At 40.4% G+C, this 18,908-nt stretch overlaps 1 protein-coding gene and 1 pseudogene across 1 annotated transcript in view; both read left to right on the top strand.

Moving 5' to 3' along the window:
* C2H1orf87 (chromosome 2 C1orf87 homolog) overlaps positions 1-18,908 on the top strand; it is a 73,167-nt gene that overhangs the window by 4,615 nt on the left and 49,644 nt on the right. The window contains exon 3 of the mRNA XM_028870291.2: positions 11,875-12,109. Coding sequence (XP_028726124.1) covers positions 11,875-12,109 — 235 coding nt within the window. The remainder of the gene's footprint in view (positions 1-11,874; positions 12,110-18,908) is intronic.
* LOC114693758 lies at positions 3,205-3,768 on the top strand (annotated as a pseudogene).

Below are 18,908 nucleotides of genomic sequence, written 5' to 3'. Positions count from 1 at the left end.
TTAAACACCAGGAAAGTTTTCTATAAAGTTTTAGGGGGGAAGATTGTAAACATTTGTAACAGTTTACCTTGGTATTACAGGTTCATGTTTTCTCTGGTATTTTCTCATAAGACTCTCTCAGAGCACATAACTGTCACTCTTTATCCTATGAGGTCATTCACAATAATAAATTTTGTATGATTTTTCTCACACTTGTTAAAGTGCCAACAGAGTTAGAAATCAATGTGCTATGTGTGATACCATCACCATCCTTTCCACAGATAGGAATGATCACCTACTGATAACTGAGCCTTGGGGATTCAGCAGGACACATAAAGTGCCAGTAGCAAGAGACACACAGCAAGTGGTGACTACTCGGATGAGAACAGTACAATCAGAAAAAGAGAAGGGACTGCAAATACAAATACAAAAAGTATTCTCAGAAGGCCTCTCTGAGCAGGTAGAATTTGCCCGAGTCCCTGGGGAAACACCCAGGCAGCAGCATGCATGAGAATGATCCCAGGTTAGCTGGCAGTAAGGGGCTAAAGATGAGCAGCCAGTGTTCCAGCAGTCACTATCCTATTAGATTCTAATTTAGTGTAGAGATGTATGCATCTTCTTTCTTCCACTGTTTCAAAAGATGAGGTTGCAACTTTCCACAGGTCAAAGTTCAGGTGTCAGCCAACTGGCCTCCCTAGCAACTTTGACCAACACAGGGGTGCTAAATTGACTGCACAGAGCTCAAAAACAACAACAACAAGGAAATGTCTGAGATCAGAGAGGCCAGCAGGCTTGGATTTCGGGCTGTATGACCTGTGATGTGAACTCTGTTTTATGTAGGGTGAGAAACCATTGGAAAATTGAGAACAGTGGATAACATATCATGTTTACACTTTCTAAAACATGGTTCTAGCTGAATGGTAGATAAACTGGGAGTAACAGAGGAGAGAGAAACCATTTAGGGTACTGTAATGATAATCTGGGAAAGAGAAATTATAGCTTCTAGATAAACCCTGAATAAACTTCATGATGTAAAATATTGACATTGGTGCATGATACATGGATTGGTTGAAATATTATAGGACTGAGAATAAAACTCAATGATGGAATAGAATGTGCCAGACTCAGGGTTCAATTTCCAATACTGGGAAAGAAGGAAACATCAAGGGAGGAAGGGAGCATGGGGGAGAATAAATATTACACTGTAGTCCTCTAAAATGTACAACTGGGGCCTGAACAGATGCCTCAGTGATTAAAAGCACTTGCTGCTTCTGCAGATGAGTCAGGTCCCCATACAGCAGTTCACAACTGTCTAACTCCAGGGAATCTGGCACCCTCTGCTGATGTCCAAGGGCACCAGGCACACAGGTGGTACACATATATCCATGCATGTCAAACACTCATACACACACACACTAAAAATAAATAAATCTTTAAAAAACAACTGAACACCAGAGTTGATTTTCTCCTTCCTGTGACAAAACACGGGACAAAGAGAAAGTTAAGGAGAGAAGGGCTGACTTTGGTTCTGTTGGAAGACTTACAGAGGAGCATGAGGCAGCTGGTCACAGGGCACCCACAGTCAGATGCACAGTGCAGTGAATGCTGGTGCTCAGCTTGCTTTAGTCTTAAGCATCTCTCATAACTTCCGTCCAGGCAGTTATAGTGGGTCCCTCCTCAATTTATCTAATCTTGAAACTCTCATCGGCATACCCAGCAGCTGTCTCCTAGGTGATTCTAGAACCTGCCCAGGTTGACAGTCTTAACTGTCACCGTGGTTTCCATGGATTCCCTGTGTTTGGTTTTGTGTTTGTTTGAGGTATTATGAGAAGTACAAAGAAACGTAAGATACTGCAGATGTGGATGCATAGTATAAGGCACAGGCATGAATCTTCAGTCTGCAGCATTCTATAGAATATCAAGAAAAATGTGCACCTACTGATCGTGGATGTCGAGACTATATGGTAAAAGTTGACATTTTATCATTTAAAATTCTATTTTTCAAGAAAAGGAAGAAAAGACTGGAAGGAAAGAAGGAGGGAGGGAAGAAAGAAAGAAGGGAGGGAAAGGAGGGAGGGAGGGAGGGAGGGAGGGAGGGAGGAGGAAGGAAGGAAGGAAGGAAGGAAGGAAGGAAGGAAGGAAGGAAGGAAGGAAGGAAGGAGGGAGGGAGGAAAACTTCAAATAAAACACTAAGTACTATTTGAGATGCCTGTGGCTCTCACCCTTCACAAAATAACCCTCTTAAAATACAGGGCTCCTTCAGCTCATAAGGAAAAGATGAGCAGTCCAGCTACAAAACATGACAATAGGCCCAGACAGGCAATTCACAAAAGAAGAAATGAACAACCAATATTACCAGGAAAATTCAGCCTGCAATGTACTATAAGAAATTTATATAGCAATGAGATATTATTTTCACAAATCAAATTTAAAACATTTTAAAGATGAAAATATTCAGAGTCGACAAGGCTTGGAGAAAGAATGTGTGGGATTTTTAAAAGTATGCTCTCATCAAACCTTTAAATGTCTATATACCTCAGTATAATCAAAGCTTGAGAACATATCCTGTCTTAGATAAAACCATAAACAACTTGGGGAGGAAAGAATTTATTTCATGATACAATTCTTAGTTTGTACTGCATTACTGAGAGAAGTCCAGCCAGGAACTCAAACAGGACAAGAACCTGGAGGCAGAGCTGATGCAGAAGCCACAGAGGGGTGCTGCTTACTGGCTTGCCTCTGTGAATTGCTCAACTTGCTTTCTTATAGGACCCAGGACCATGAGCCCAGGGGGTGGCACTGCCAGCAGTGAGCTTGGCCCTCCCCCATCAATCATCAATAAAAAAAAAAAATTGCCGGGCGGTGGTGGCGCACGCCTTTAATCCCAGCACTCAGGAGGCAGAGCCAGGCGGATCTCTGTGAGTTCGAGGCCAGCCTGGGCTACCAAGTGTGCTCCAGGAAAGGCGCAAAGCTACGCAGAGAAACCCTGTCTCGAAAAACCAAAAAATAAATAAATAAATAAATAAATAAATAAAATAAATAAATAAATAAATAAATAAAATAAATAAATAAATAAATAAAAATGTACCACAGGCTTGCCCACAGGCCAATCTAGTGGCAGGACATTTTCTAAATTGGGGTTCCCTCTTCCAGATGACTCTAGCTTGTATCGAGCTAACCAGGACAGATCCCCAGCACTAGAAACATCCCAGGCAGCTGCAGAAGATGGCAGAGGGGCAGGTTTTAGTACTGAGTGGCCAAGGCCATCTTTTGCCCTGCCTGGCAGCCATTGTGGCCAAGCAGATGCTGCTGAGCTGGACAGTAGTGGTTATGCTCTGTGAGGGCATCAACATTTCTGGAAATTTCTACAGAAACAAGTAAAAGTACCTGGCCTTTCTCTGAAAGCAGATGAATACCAGCCCTTCTCCAGGTCCTTACACCACTTCCTTGCCTGGAGCTGCATTTTCTGATGCACTGTGAGAGGCAAACTGCCTCACAAGACCAAGTAGGTCAGGGTGCCTCGAATGCCTCAGTGGGATCCCTCCACCTTATGACAAGAAGATTGCGTGACTGAAGCCTACTAGAAAGTCTGCATACCTGGGCATCAGGCTCATGAGGTCCTGTGAAAGCGCCAGGTATATGACAGCCACTCTGTAGGAGAAACAGAAGGAAAAGATCAAGATCCACTTTTGGAAGAAGCTCATGAGGTTACAGAAACAGGCAGAGAAGAGTGTGGAGAAGAAAATCAGAAAGTTCACCAAGGTCCTCATGACCACTGGACTCCTGTAGTGAGCCCAATAAAGACTGTATCTTAAAACAAAAACAAAACAAAAAACAAACAACAAAAAAAACTGTATGTACTCTGGCTTAAGTGTTTTATGGTTCCATCTTGTGAAAATAGTGTTGATCATAATGGTTCATTTCTTAGACTTCCATAAATTGTAAGGCTGGACTCTATTAGTAAACAGATTTGTGCATTTACCCTCCACATTTAGAAAGCTTTAGTTGTGACTAATTGCAGAGGTACAGAATCAGATTAAGAAAAGTCCAGTGTGCAGCACAGGGATGATGGGTCAGCATCGACAAGGTGAGTACCAGCATTAAATCTGGAACAAACACGAGAGGAATGGCACTGAAATTAAGTGGAGCATTCTGCAGCCCAGGCAGGCTGCTATAATGGAGGAAGTAGTATTTAGTACAGAGGCATGGGAAGACTGAGCCAAATTACAGGGAAAACCCCATCCAATACTAAAGCCACCAGCAGAAGATGTGAGAACTGCTGACAGAGTCTACCTGGTCAGTTTCTCAGGCAAGAGAGTAGCATGAATCTAAGCACCAAAGGAATACATTTCACAGAACAGAGCATTTAAATTAATGAAAATTTCATGACTAAATCTTAAAGGTACATGGTGGGTTAGACTCTTCTGTATTAGCACATCAAGAAAGTATTAAGTATTTAAAATAGTAAAGAGCTTAAGGTATTGGTGTGTAAGTTTGCCCACAGTATATTGTCAACCAAAAATATGAATATGAGGCCCATAGGTTGCAAAACACTACCACTTTTCTCAAGAGTCAGTTGATCCATTTTTCCTGGAATACTTCTTTCTCTATTTTCTCTTTTAACACTGACTTATATGTAATTCTTTCATGAGGCCATTTTATCTTCCTTAAATAGGTGCAATTTGAACCTCTCCTATAGATTATATTTCTTTTTATGTAATTTAGATTTTTTTCAATTGTCACACTACTGAAAATTTATGTTTAAATGTGTACTTCCTCCTAATGAGTGCTTCAAGATAACACAGTCTGAATACAATGGCTAGATTTAATGCACGTCTATGCCATCAGAATAAGGAGGTAATAACATATACACCTAAACAAAAACAGAAGACAAGGTCCATGGTGCATGCATATCTATTACTACCAAACTATATATAATGAAAAGAGATTTAAGGAGAGCAGAGATATTGAGATTATTATTATTTACAATTTAAAATCACAGCAAAGAACAGTTGTTGGTTGTGTTAGTAACTAATTTTATACCCTCTGTGATCACGCCAATTTGAGATATCTGATCTATTCTCTAAAATACTATAGTATAAATGGGCTGAAAACCATAAGCTTTGATTATCTTCATTAATCCCAGAGCTTAGCTCAATGTTATAAGGAGTTGAGCTACTTTGGGATTTTAACATCTCTATCTCTGAGAAAATACAAACACCAGCTAAAGGACCACTTTGGTGTTCTACAAAGACACTAGGTCAACAGATAGAATAGATACCACTCTGGGTTAGTTTTCACTAAAATTTGTATTAACATTGTAAGGACAAGAGGTTTAAAACCCTATTTATAGATAGTTTGAAAATTGCAGGTATGAAATTGAGGCATGCTGGCTTTGGAGCCATATGGGGCTGGGTTAATGTCATAAGTCTCCACTGACTAGAAAGGTAGCATTATAATTTAATCATCTACAGTTACCATAGCAATATATCTACTTTGGATACCATGAATCGAGCATGAAGGAATGTATGTGACTTTATGTGGGGTGATATATACATTTATGACATCACTAGTGATCAAGAAGTGATTTGATTTAGCATGCGTACAGGAGTAAAATTAACGTAATTTAAACATCTTTCTGGAAATTAAATCATTTGTCATATTCTCATATCTTAAAAAAGGAAAGAAAAAGTTTAAAACCCTCAGATTTTCACAGTAATATTTTCAACATACTTTATCAAACTTATCCTTCAGTTATTGAGTGGAGTTTGGAGATATTTCAGGTGTATTCCCTCTCCAATTGCTATTTTACATTTAATATCTTTCTAAAAAAGGAAGATGGTGACCAGGCCCCTGATTATGTTGATGATATTTATGACTTTAAATAAGAACAGTTTACTAAAATTATAATTAGATCACTAGCCCCATGCTATCACTCTCCAGACTGTCTACTCCAGAGGATAGTTGGCACATGGTTGGAAATTGGGAACATTGACTGGCTGCCAAGGCTCGCAGACCTTTAGGATGTATCTAGTGACCTTTTGCTGGGCCCCCTGGGTCCTTTATTTGAGATTTTATGTAATCCAAATGAAATGCGTGATCTGGTGAGGTGGAGTTACATGGGGGAGCCATCAGGGACCCTCCATCACCAGCTCAAAGAATTCTGCGACTCACCCTGCAGTGTTTCTCTCTAACCTCAGGACTCTGACTTTCAGGAATGTGTTTCCCTAAAGGCCTGGGTAGAGCAAGTCTCCAGTGTGGGAGAGGGAACAGTCGGATAGCTTCCTCTAATTTACTGAGCACTCAGTAGCACTGTAATTCTTCCTCATTGCTCCAGCCCAGGATGCCACTGAGCTCTTCACAGTACACGTAAGGATCAGAAGCTGAGGTCAAAAGTGGCTGTGGGGAGACTAACTGCTAGGTTTCAGAGATACTACTAATGGTGTGTTTCCCCCTTTCTTTTAAAATGGCAAACTTCTATTTTCAGTAAAGTACGTAGTTAACACACTGCCTAGAAGAAAGAACTGTGAGTTTGTGAACAACACAACAAGAAATGTGTGTTGAAGAATTGTTTGTGCTAAGCAGAGACACATGTCGTTTTTCAGCTGGAGAGTCTACTTTATGTTAATTTTTTAAGTGTTATGTATTTTTTTTTAAAGACAGTTTTTAACTTGAAACAGACCTAACAGGCTATTTTTGGTTTCACATCGACTGTGGTTGTTCTAAAAGACAGGCAGATACATTGCAGAATTTCTTGGGCATTTCTGTCTTGAGTCTGCCAAGAGAAGGATTTTATAGGTACATAAAGCAAAGATGATATAGGTTTTTTGCCTTCATCTATAGGTGTTATGTCTGCTCCATAGCCTTCAAAGTCTGCACTTCTAGCTTTGGTTGTCTATGCCTTTATTTTCAGATCCTCACACAATCCCAAATCTTCATGGTCTCTCTATAACTCTACTGCCTACAAGATATAAAGCTGGGTATCTAGTAGAGAGTTTAAATCAGAGCCTACCATTAAACAGTCATGTAGTCATTTAAAATCTCTGAACCTTAATTTCTTTATCTGAAAATGAGAAGGAGAATCCTCCTTCTATGGAATTGATTTGAGGAACAAATAATCTAAGATATGGGAAGAGCTATAGGGTAGGCATCATGGAGGTAAACCATCTGTAATATAATTATTTTACTAGTTGTCACAGACCATAGTTATGCCTCTCTCCTCTGAACACCAAATAGTGCTAATTCTTTGTAATGTTCACTAGATGTGTATATGTCAGGGAGATATATTTGTAAGTTTTATGCCATTTTCTCTGGACATTTCAGAGAACTATATCTGCACTGAGATAAAAGCACATACTCCTTGTCTGCCACTCACTGGATTTTCACATACAGTCATGCAGCAAATGTCCCATTCAAGGAAGGGGAAGATACTAGTATCTGCAAAGTTCCCCACACTCCCTTCTGTACTCTGTATTAACCCCCATAGGTAATCATTATCCTGACTTCTAGGATCAAGTCTAGATCAGTTCTAAACTACAAAATTCCAAACTTTATCGTTTGTTATTTTTATTGAAAATTTAAGTACCTTGAATAAAGAAACCAATGTCTTTTTTTCTCACTCTAAGTACTATTTGTCAAATATGTACTCCCTCCTTCTGACACTCTGCCTTTCACTATTGTCTTTGGACTTTACCAGTCTGGCAAGGCGTAGTCCTTGGGGAATCCCACTGCTTCCTCTGCATCTCCATGAGGGCATCCATACTTCCAAACTGATGCTTGAAAAGTCCGCGTTCTCCATCTTACCTGGCTGGCTACCTCCCGTCCAGCCACCAGGTCTCTTTTCCACCCTTCATACCAGATAAATAAAATAATTTCTCCTTCACTCAGACTCTCTATTACATACTTTCCAGTGAGACTTAATGAGTAACTGCCATGTTATCAGAGAAAAAACTCAAGCTGTTAGCAGTTATCAACCTGTTGTTGCCAAACACAAAACGTTGCCTACACATTTCTCCGGTTGAGTCTTCCTTGTTTTCTTTCCCACACTGGGCCTCTCTGACGTAACATCTGACTTTATTGGGGTCACCTCCCTTCTTCAGTGACATATTCTCCTTCACATTTGTGTTGTAATGTGTGAAAAAGTCTTTGCCATTTTAAATGCAATGGTAGGAAAGAGTTGTCTGAAAACTCAGATTATGTGCCTGTTGCCACCCTCTTCACCTCGTGTAGATAGATTTCTTCACACCATTCTTTACAATTTCTGTCTATGATTCCTAGTTGCTGTCTTCCCTTCAACCACTTTATTCTAGTGTCCACTTTCACTAGCTCATTGAACCCCCTTTAGCTCCCATGTACACCCCTTGCTGAGATTGCTGACACTGTCCATATGGCTAAACTGGAGACACTTTGCAGAACGCACTGGCATTTGAACATGTTGTCAGAGCCTCTTTCTGGAAACATCCTCTCTGGTTTGCTGCTGAATCTATGCTCTTGGGTTTTCCCCTGACTCCCTGGGAATTTCTTTCTACTCACCTTTTAGGTATCTGATATATCAGTTCTTTCACATAGATGCCAATCTGAGGTCTTTCTAAACTTTCTTTTTCATTTCATGCACCATTACAAAAAAAGATAACTGCAAAATCTGCACATTTATTCAAAGGACTGATCATAGTTTAACTTGGATCAGATCAATAAATACTGGAGCATCTGTTTCATGCTCAGACATAAGTCATATTTTAAAACAAATCTTCTTCATCATTAATAACAACTGCAGTTTATAAAATGCTTTCTTGACACCAGGCATAACTACTTTGAAAGTAATTATTTCTCATAATAAGAAATATTTTGTCATATAGAAAAACAACATAGTGTGACAGAATGTGACTTCCTAGAGGTAATGTTAACAGCCTAGGTTTCTTACCCAGAGATACTGGGTAAGTTCTGGCAGACTTTTTAGACTTACTATGCTTTCATATTGTATGCATACATTTTTCATAGCTGAAATGGTTATTTTCATTTATTTTTATAATTGGACATTTGTGTCATTAAAATTATTCACAACTATTCTAATGGTTTCATGTATTGAGTTATAAAACAGAGGAATATTCATTATATACATATATTATTAAACTCTTAATATCTTTTGCATTTTTTTCATTAGTACATATTTTTTTGAATGTGTCTCTGTATTAAAAAGTTTCAGCTCACCTGCTAGAAGAGAAAGTAGGAAGGAGTCTTGAACGCATTGACATAGGAGATCACTTCCTAAATATAACACCAGTAGCACAGACACTGAGAGAAACAATCAATCAATGGGACCCCTTGAAACTGAGAAGCTTTTGTAAAGCAAAGGATATGGTCAACAAGGCAAAGCGACAGCCTACAGAATGGGAAAAGATCTTCACCAACCCCACATGTGACAGAGGACTGATGTCCAGAATATATAAGGAACTCAAGAAATTAGACATCAAAACGACCAACAGTCCAATTGAGAAATGGGCTTTAGAACTAAACAGAGAATTCTCAACAGAGAAAACTCAAATGGCTGAAAGACATTTAAGGAATTGCTCAACATCCATAATCATCAGGGAAATGCAAATCAAAACAACTCTGAGATGCCACCTTATGCCTGTCAGAATGACTAAGATTGAAGACACTTTATGCTGGAGAGGATGTGGAACTCGGGGAACTCTCCTCCACTGCTGGTGGGAATGCAAGCTTGTACAACCACTTTGGAAATCAATATGGCGCTTTCTTAGAAAATTGGGAATCAATCTCCCCAAAGATCCAGCTATACCACTCTTAGGCATATACCCAAGAAATGCTCAATCATACTACAAGAGCACTTGCTCAGCTATGTTCATATCAGCATTGTTTGTAATAGCCAAAACCTGGAAACAACCTAGATGCCCTTCAACTGAGGAATGGATAAATAAATTGTGGCACATATACACAATGGAATACTACTCAGCAGAGAAAAACAATGACATCATGAGGTTTGCAGGCAAATGGATGGATCTAGAAAAAAATCATCCTGAGTGAGGTAACCCAGACTCAGAAAGACAAATATGGTATGTACTCACTCATAGGAGGATGCTAGATGTGGAACAAGGATGAGTGGACTGCTACTCACATCACCAGTGAGGCTACCTGGAAAATGGGACCCCAAGAAAGACACAGAGAAATGGATGAGATCTACATGAACAGCCTGGACATGAGTGGGAGCAATGAAGGGCGAGGGTCAAGGGAAAGAGAGCAGGAGATCCTAGCTGGATCAAGAAAAGAGAGGGAGAACAAGGAATAGGAGACCGACCATTGTAAATGAAGACCACATGAAAAAAGGAAGAAACAAAGAGCTAAAGAGGCCCACAGAAATCCACAAAGATACCTCCACAAAAGACTGCTGGCAATGGTCGAGAGACAGTCGGGACTGACCTACTCTGGTGATGGAATGGCCAAACACCCTAATAGTTGGGCCATAAACCCATCCAAGGACTGAGGAATCTGGGTGCAGACATCCATGGTTAGGCCCTGGGTGGAGCGCTGGGAGTCTAATTAGTGAGAAAGAGGAGGGTTTATATGAGCGAGAATTGTTGAAACCAATGTTGGATAAAGCACAGGGACAAATAACCAAATGAATGGAAACACATGAACTATGAACCAAAGGCTGAGGGGCCCCCAACTGGATCAGGCCCTCTGAATAGGTGAGACAGTCGATTGGCTTGATCTGTTTGAGAGGCATCTAGGCAGTGGTACCAGGTCCTGGGCTCGTTGCATGAGTTAGCTGTTTGAAACCTGGGACTTATGCAGGGATGCTTGGCTCAATCTGGGAGGAGGGGACTGGACCTGCCTGGACTGAGTCTATCAGGTCGATCCCAGTCCTCGGGGGAGACCATGATGTGGAGGAGGTGGGAATGGGGGGTGGGCTGGGGGGAAGGGGAGGCGGGGCAGGAATGGAGAGAACAAGTGAATCTGTGGCTATTATGTAGAACTGAATAGAATTGTAAAATAAAATATATATATGTATATATATATTAAAAAAGAAAAAAAAGTTTTAGCTCTTTGATCTTTGGGTGCTCTACAAGACACCACTTTAAAAACTGTATCTGTTTCTGTGGCCATTGGCATTTTAATTTTTTTAAATTATTACAATTATTTACTTATTTATATCTGTGGGAGACTGGCAGGTACTGTAATGGAAGTCAAAGAACAACTTGTGAGAGTCAGTTTTCTTCTACCATCTGGGCCCTGGGAATTGAACTCAGGTTACCAGAGATACGCCTTTTTGCCAACTCTCAATTTATTTGTAAAGAAATTTTGTACATATAAAGTGATACCTTGTTATTTTTATTCATAAATACTTACTTATTAAACAAGGCTGACTTTACTTTTTGTTTATTAGTTATAATTAAATCTTTCCTATAGTTTTATTCTTTTTATTGCTGGTTAACATTGAAATGACCATTGAGAGAAAATAAATTTCTGGGTAAAACAACTGAGGAGAGACAGAGCATGCCTGGGCCTGGCAAAATATTCTGACTTACTTCCTCTTCTAGATGCAAAGGCTAGAAATACCTGTTTGAATTTATAAGTGAGCAATGTGCTAATGGTCAGTGTTCAGTTTTTACTATGTTCATTTCTTATAGTAAGTGTTCTGGAGCAGATAGGTAGATTATTCACAAGCTGAGTAGAGAAAAGATAGTCTGAGAAGACCAACAGTAGCATGGGTTCTCTCTGGTGTATGATGCTTAGACAGACAGCCACGTTTACCACTACATCCCACGGGGCTGTTACTGCTGTTCACGCTTCCAGACTAACACCTTCTGCTTCTCATGCCAACGTTGTGCATGATGAGTGTTCCTTATGACTGACAAGGTGCAAACTCTCTCTTCACAGCAAGCAGAATGAGGAGTTGAAGACAGAACCTCAAACCACACTCCAGAAGCCCAGAGCTGATTATGCAAGGCAGGTGAGCAGAGACCTGCTAAGACCCACCGACCCTTCTGACCAGCAAATCACTGCTAACCCAGCTGATAAGAAAGACAGTAAGCACTCAAGCAGCAGCCAGAAACCAGAGAGCAATCAAAAGTTCTTAAAAGGAGAACTCAGTAACAGATTCCTGGATGGCAGGGTGAGTAACAAGAAATAGCTATGCCTTTCTTGGTAATTCATTAGGAAAATACAGAAAAAAACAAATTCACACAAACTTATACAAGGGGAAATTAGTACGTTTTTCATAGAACAGAAATTATAAACAATTCAACTTAAATTTCAAGGAGATTTTATGTATGACATCTTTGTCTACAATGAATTGAGTTGTTCAATATAACTTGCCTGTGGCAAACTCACTGATACTCAGTAATCAATACAGTAATAAGTATCACTAGTCATGTGTCTTATGTGGTTGATATATTGTGCATCCCAATAAACTTATTTGGGGATCAGAGAACAGAACAGCCACTATGTTAAACACAGAGGTTAGGCAGTAGTAGTATATGTCTTTAAACCTAGCATTCCAGAGGCAGAGATCCATCCAGATCTCTGTGAGTTCAAGGCCATACTGGAAACAGCCAGGCATGGTGACACACACCTTTAATCCCAGGAAATGATGGCAGGAATCAGAAAGGTATATAAGGCGTGAGGACCAGGAACTAGAAGCTTTTTAAGCTTTCGGGCTTTTAGCAGCAGTTCACCTGAGATCCATTCAGATGAGGACTCAGAGGCTTTCAGTTTGAGGAAACAGGATGGGCTAAGAAGTTGGTGAGGTGAGGTTAGCTGTGGATTGCTATGTCTCTCTGATCTTTTAGAATTCATCCCAATACCTGGCTCCTGGGAGTTTTTTATTAATAAGACCTTTTAAGATCTGTCTTAAAGTCTTAGTTTACTTTTTATTGCTGTGATAAACACCGTGATCAAAAGCAACTTAGGGAGGAGGAAAAGCTTTATTTTACCTTATAGTTTATAATCCATCATGAAGAGAAATAAAGGCTAGATAGAACTGAAGGCAAGAACCTGGAGCCTGGAACTGAAGCAACTTCTGAGGGATAACCCTTACTGGCTCTCTCCATCTGCTTTGCTTGCTTAATCTGCTTTCTTATAGAACCCAGGATCATCTGCCAAGTGTAGCACCACCCGAAATAGGCAGGGCACTCCTACATCAATCATTAATCAACAAATGCCTCACAGACTTGCTTACATGTTGATCTAAAGAAGGAATCTTCTCAATTGAAGTTCCCTCTTCCCAGATGACTCTAGCTTTTGTCAAGTTGACAAGAATCTAACCAGCACACCATGTAAGGTTCCAGTCTGTTGGAAAAGGAAAGTCTGCCTGCTTTCACATTACAAGAAGAGATTATTAATTTTCAAAATCCCATGCAACCATGTCTAATTTTAAAATATCCCCAAACTGTCTTGATAGAAATGCATATCACTGGACTCTGCTAGTAACCATCCACACAATCCATAAAAGCTGTCTTGAGAAAGATAAATTTAAATGATTAGTAATTTGAAATTAAAAGCCAAGTATAGCACCAATTGAAAACTGGATCCAAATCAAGACAAAAACTAATGATTCATTGATAACAAAGTGCCATTTCCAAAAATTACTGAAATTTCAATTAAATGGATACATAGAGTAGGCGTTTTGCAATGCTGCCAAGCATTAAGTGACAGCCAGATATTTTAGTAGAATACTGATTAAATTCTGCATAAAACTCAAACAGAAATATTTTTAGCTTATAATTTTAATAGCCCTTTAAAAATCACTGGGATGCTAGCTAGATTTTATCCATATGAGGAAATGAATGCCTATGGATTCCGATTTTCTGTGCATAAGAACCAGACAAAATATTATATATTTGGAGTGCTTGACAGCCCACCAGTAGATTTCAGAATGCACTCTGAAGCTTCCAGCTGAGCACTGGATTCCATTTATGAAAGTAACTTGGCCAGTAAGTTAGTGGTATAATTGAGGCTGAAACCCAGACCTTCTGGCCCCCATTTAGTACATTTTATTGGCTTTCTCAAGATGAATCCTTGAGGTCCCTGGTCTACTTAGACCAGGGAAGAATGAATTAGCAAAACTAAAATAATATTGTATGAACATCTAAACGTCTATGAGTTTTTCTCTAATTTTGATTCTGGCATTGATTTATTTCTTGTTTTGTCACTCCCAAGAATGACTTTGGTAATAACACTATGGTTAAAAAAAGAAAACACTTTATTATGAACAGGTGCTTCTAGTACATCTTTTTTATTTGCATTCTCTGTGTTATGTTACCTGGTGCAGGTGCCACTGCTGTTTCTCTTACTATGACAGATGACAACCTGAGACTCCAAAGCTGAAGTCACTCATGAGTGTGCAAATAAGACGCCTGATCCACTGTTGCTACTACTGTTCTCTGCCTCCTCCCCCTGCTCTTCCTATTCCTCCTCCCTCTGCTCCTCCTCCCTCTGCTCCTCCTCACTCTGCTCCTCTTCATTCTGCTCCTCCTCACTCTGCTCCTCCTCCCTCTGCTCCTCCTCACTCTGTTCCTCCTCACTCTGTTCCTCCTCCCTCTGCTCCTCCTCCCTCTGCTCCTCCTCCCTCTGCTCCTCCTCACTCTGCTCCTCCTCACTCTGCTCCTCCTCACTCTGCTCCTCCTCCCTCTGCTCCTCCTCCCTCTTCTCCTCCTCACTCTGCTCCTCTTCACTCTGCTCCTCCTCACTCTGCTCCTCCTCACTCTGCTCCTCCTCCCTCTGCTCCTCCTCACTCTGCTCCTCCTCACTCTGCTCCTCCTCACTCTGCTCCTCCTCACTCTGCTCCTCCTCACTCTGCTCCTCTTCCCTCTGCTCCTCCTCACTCTGCTCCTCCTCACTCTGCTCCTCCTCACTCTGCTCCTCCTCACTCTGCTCCTCCTCACTCTGCTCCTCCTCACTCTGCTACTCTTCCCTCTGCTCCTCCTCACTCTGCTCCTCTTCCCTCTGCTCCTCCTCCCTCCTGCTCCATATCCCCTGCTTTTTTCCTCCTCCACCTTTTTTCCTAGACAAGGTCCAATTTTATCCCAAGCTGACTTCAAACCCTGTGTAGCTCAGGATTACCTTCAACCTTTTCTCCTCCTGTCTTTCCCTCTTGGGTGCTCGAATTACAGGCATGTGCCACCATGCCTGGTTTATGTGGTGCCAAGGCTGGAACTTAGGTATTGTGCCAGCTAGATAAACACTATACTAATTTAGCTACACCCTTAGCCTTTTACTTTATTTAAATTTTAATTGATTTTCCTAATCATGAAATATTACACAATTGCTAGAAAACAACATAATGTAAATAATTAGAAAATAAAGCCTAAATTAGAAAACTAGTGGCTTTCATTTTCTTTTTTTTAAATGGTTCTGCATTATTTATTAAGTTAGGAGTATACATTGAGCCAGCCACCATAGGGTGGGCACATGGCCATGCCCATCACTTTGTCACATTAAGAAAATAACTTTTTGAATTGCATTTCAACTGCAATAACACCATTCTGGAAGAAAAAAAAAATACCCTCAAATCAATGCTGCATATGCAAGAGAGGGCTTCAGAACTAGTTTCCAAGATTCCTTGTTTCTTGACTCCTTGATGTAAGCAGTGTCCTTGTTCTCAGCCCTAAGAATAGGAAGTGCAGCCAGGGTTTCTATGTGACACTTCATAGACAGAGCTTTTATGATGTACTGAAGAACCAAACACCCCTCTGGATGGCCAGGGCCAACCACAGCTGGAACCAAGTCCCCAGAACTCAGCAGCACTGAGATTCCAGCAATACCCACAGTTAGTAGTCCAGCACTGGAAGTTCTGGCACCCCAGGGGGAAAAAAAACAACAACAACACACTTGAATGACAGTAACTCAAGTGGTCGGAAAAACAAGGTGGTTGATAACCTCCAACCAGCTGCTGGCCACTGTCAGGTCCTATCCAGAGTCTTACTTCCCAGGTCAGAAACACACAAACTGCAAAGGAATTGTCACACAAATATGTATGTCACAATATAAGTGATGGGACATGCAAGTGACAAAGATTTCCAAATACCTTTCCCCCATAATAAAATAATCTTAATAAAAACATAATTTAAATGAAGTGTCAAAAGCAGAGTGTAAAATCATAGTTGTAAAGTATCAAAAGTTGAAGGCTTTCTTGAGGAATCATCCAGATCAGTCCTGATTTATTGGTGGAAACTTCAGTTCAGTGATTTCAGAGTCACGGCTGCTGCTCCTGTTTCTACCACTGTAAATGTCCCTGGGTGAGAGCCGGCAACCTTTATGCAGGTAGTATGGGAGCTTCCAGACAGAGGGCAGAAAAAGGCCAAAGTAGGGCAGGGAGGGCTTGAAAGGACTGGACAGCAACCCAGGGTGATTCTGCACCCCAACAAAGAATGGGTGATCTTCCATCTCCACAATCTCCATCCTCTAGCCTTCAACAAGTTTGCCAACAAACCTTAACTTAACCCTTGTTCTTCCAAGTATTTTTTCAAGACTGGATTCACCTCAGATCGGTGGTGATGCCTCTCTTCTAAGTAGTCTGTGTCTCCCTAGAGTTCCCTCATGATTGAGTTCTTGGTGTAGATCAGGACTCCCCGCTTCCCCTTGCCCAGCAACTTATAGAAGATAGAAGAAAATGAAAACCAGTTGTGGTGGCCTTCATTTTCTTCTACCCTGTATATGTAGCTGTAGAGTGAGAATAATTATGTATAAGTATTCTTTGCTCTCCTGCTCAATTAATTTCACAAACAAGGATTCTATTAGCAAGAGAAAAGTTTGTCCTATCTAAAACTTTAAGAACTCCTTCCTCACAGTTTAAGCTAGCAGCCATGATTTGCTGCTTTCTATCCCAAATCACCCAGTGATCCAAGGAACACATCTTTAGTTCATGGAGAAGGAAACTGAAAGATGAGGTCAGTTGCCTTGCCAGTATCATAAGGCTGAGAAGTGTCATCTGATGATTCATGCTCAGATTCTAGGCCCTGCTGTTCCCAGATTGAATCCACTCCTTTGCTTGGATACAAACAAAGCCATTGTAGCACATAAGCTAATTTTAATCTCGATGCTCATCCCCCTATGTTCAGCTCCTCACTGCTGACATGGAGTATGCATTTACCATGACCACCTGGAAGAAATTTGCTGTATCAGCAGTTCAGCTCATGGACTTGCTAGATTTGGAGTCTTTGCTGGTTCTGTAATACCAAAGTGAAATGACTTTCCTCTCTCTACTTAGAATTCATTATGGGTTTGTAAGAGGCTCAGTGTGGGACACCAGTTACCAAATACAGGAAGGCCTCCTGGGAGGTGTGGGGACTGACTAATTGGTTCTGTCTGCCAGGCAGGCATGTAATGCTGCCTTGCCAGATGGCAGCCACAGTTGCCTGGTACAGAAACCCTCATTACCACCTTGACTAAGTGGTAAATGGAATCCTGCTGTAGTTATAGAAGCACACCAATCAGAACAACTTCCAGATCTTTATCACTCACACATAGATAAAAATAAGCCTGGGAGGTAGCCCACAATCTGGACAGATTAATTCGCTCTGAAAGAAAAGTTCCTGATGAAGACTGATCCTGCATGAAGGACGCAAGCAAACATCAAATAGCAGATGATAGTTAAAGGATGTCCTTAAGAGGAGGTAAGGCTTATCATGTTATGAAAACACAACACTTTATATATGCAAGAATAGTAAGACACCTAGAAATCAACAGGATAAGCCTTAATCTCACACCTGAATGAGGCTTGGAGACCTTGAAGGAGTTGTCTAAGTCTCCTAAGATGAGAATTGGACTATTATGTAACTAATCTTTTTCTTCCTATGGATAACCCTCTGAAAATGTTTCAAACATGCACACACAGTTTCTCAGAGACATTAGTTCCGATTTCTCTGCTAAAAAATTCTTTTAAAGAATGTGTGACTAACATCAAAGACAGTAACACGATTTTAAAATATGAATTAAAGTGCCTATAGCACCTGGCAGTATGAAGATAAAAGTGTGAGTGCTTTCATTTTACTAGCTATCACAGCCAGTCTGCAACAGTGCTCTTCAAAGCCCTGTTGCATAGTTGGCATTCGACTACGTGGTAGAACCCTATGATTTTGCCTTCACTGTAGAGATAAATAGACAGACACGAGGGGACTTCCCACTGACGTGTGTATTTGCAGTTCAGTTCTCCATGTTCAGAGCAGGGTCTTTGTTCCTGCTCATCTTCCTCTGACCTGATTCCAAACAGTCTCTGTTGTACCCCTGCATTTGCACCAGCAAGAAAACTTCTCACTCCATAACTCTGATGTCTAACCAGCCACTGAGCTCCTTCAATTAGTCCTTTCCAGTGTCTCTTTCTTTTGTTTCCTTTGTTTTTGATCTACTCAGAGTCCTATTCTGTCTTACTATAGCAATTCTAATGATCTTCACACCCCTGGATTTTTTTTGTTTATAAACTCCCCTCCTTGTCCTGGCCAGCTATTACAAAAGACGTTGCCATGTGACGCCTACTATTTGGGTGGTTTATGACAATGACCATGTGCACTCACATCTACAGGTGTGAGCTAAGTCAGCCTTAATTGATCCCAGTTGGAATTGGCTGGGCTGTCTCCAAACTATAAATTTGTTTCAGGTATTATTTCTCTTATATTTTGTCTTTATTATATTTTCCCTTATTGTGATATATATTTTTCTTATTGTAATACATATAATGTATAGTATATAAAAATATATGTATTATTAAAATATACATACATACATACATACATACACAAATAACATCAATTAATTTTTAAAAAGAGGCCCTGAATTTGAAAAAGCAAGGAGCGATACATGAGAGGGTTTGGAGGAAGGAAAAGGGAAAGGGTAAATGATAGCGTTATATTATAATCTCAAAAGATAAAAGAAGTAAAAAATGTTTCTAAGAATATATATGTATAAACATTTTTAAA

Source organism: Peromyscus leucopus, chromosome 2, assembly GCF_004664715.2.
Source record: "Peromyscus leucopus breed LL Stock chromosome 2, UCI_PerLeu_2.1, whole genome shotgun sequence".
NCBI lineage: Eukaryota > Metazoa > Chordata > Mammalia > Rodentia > Cricetidae > Peromyscus > Peromyscus leucopus.
This window is presented reverse-complemented; position numbering and strand designations above follow the sequence as displayed.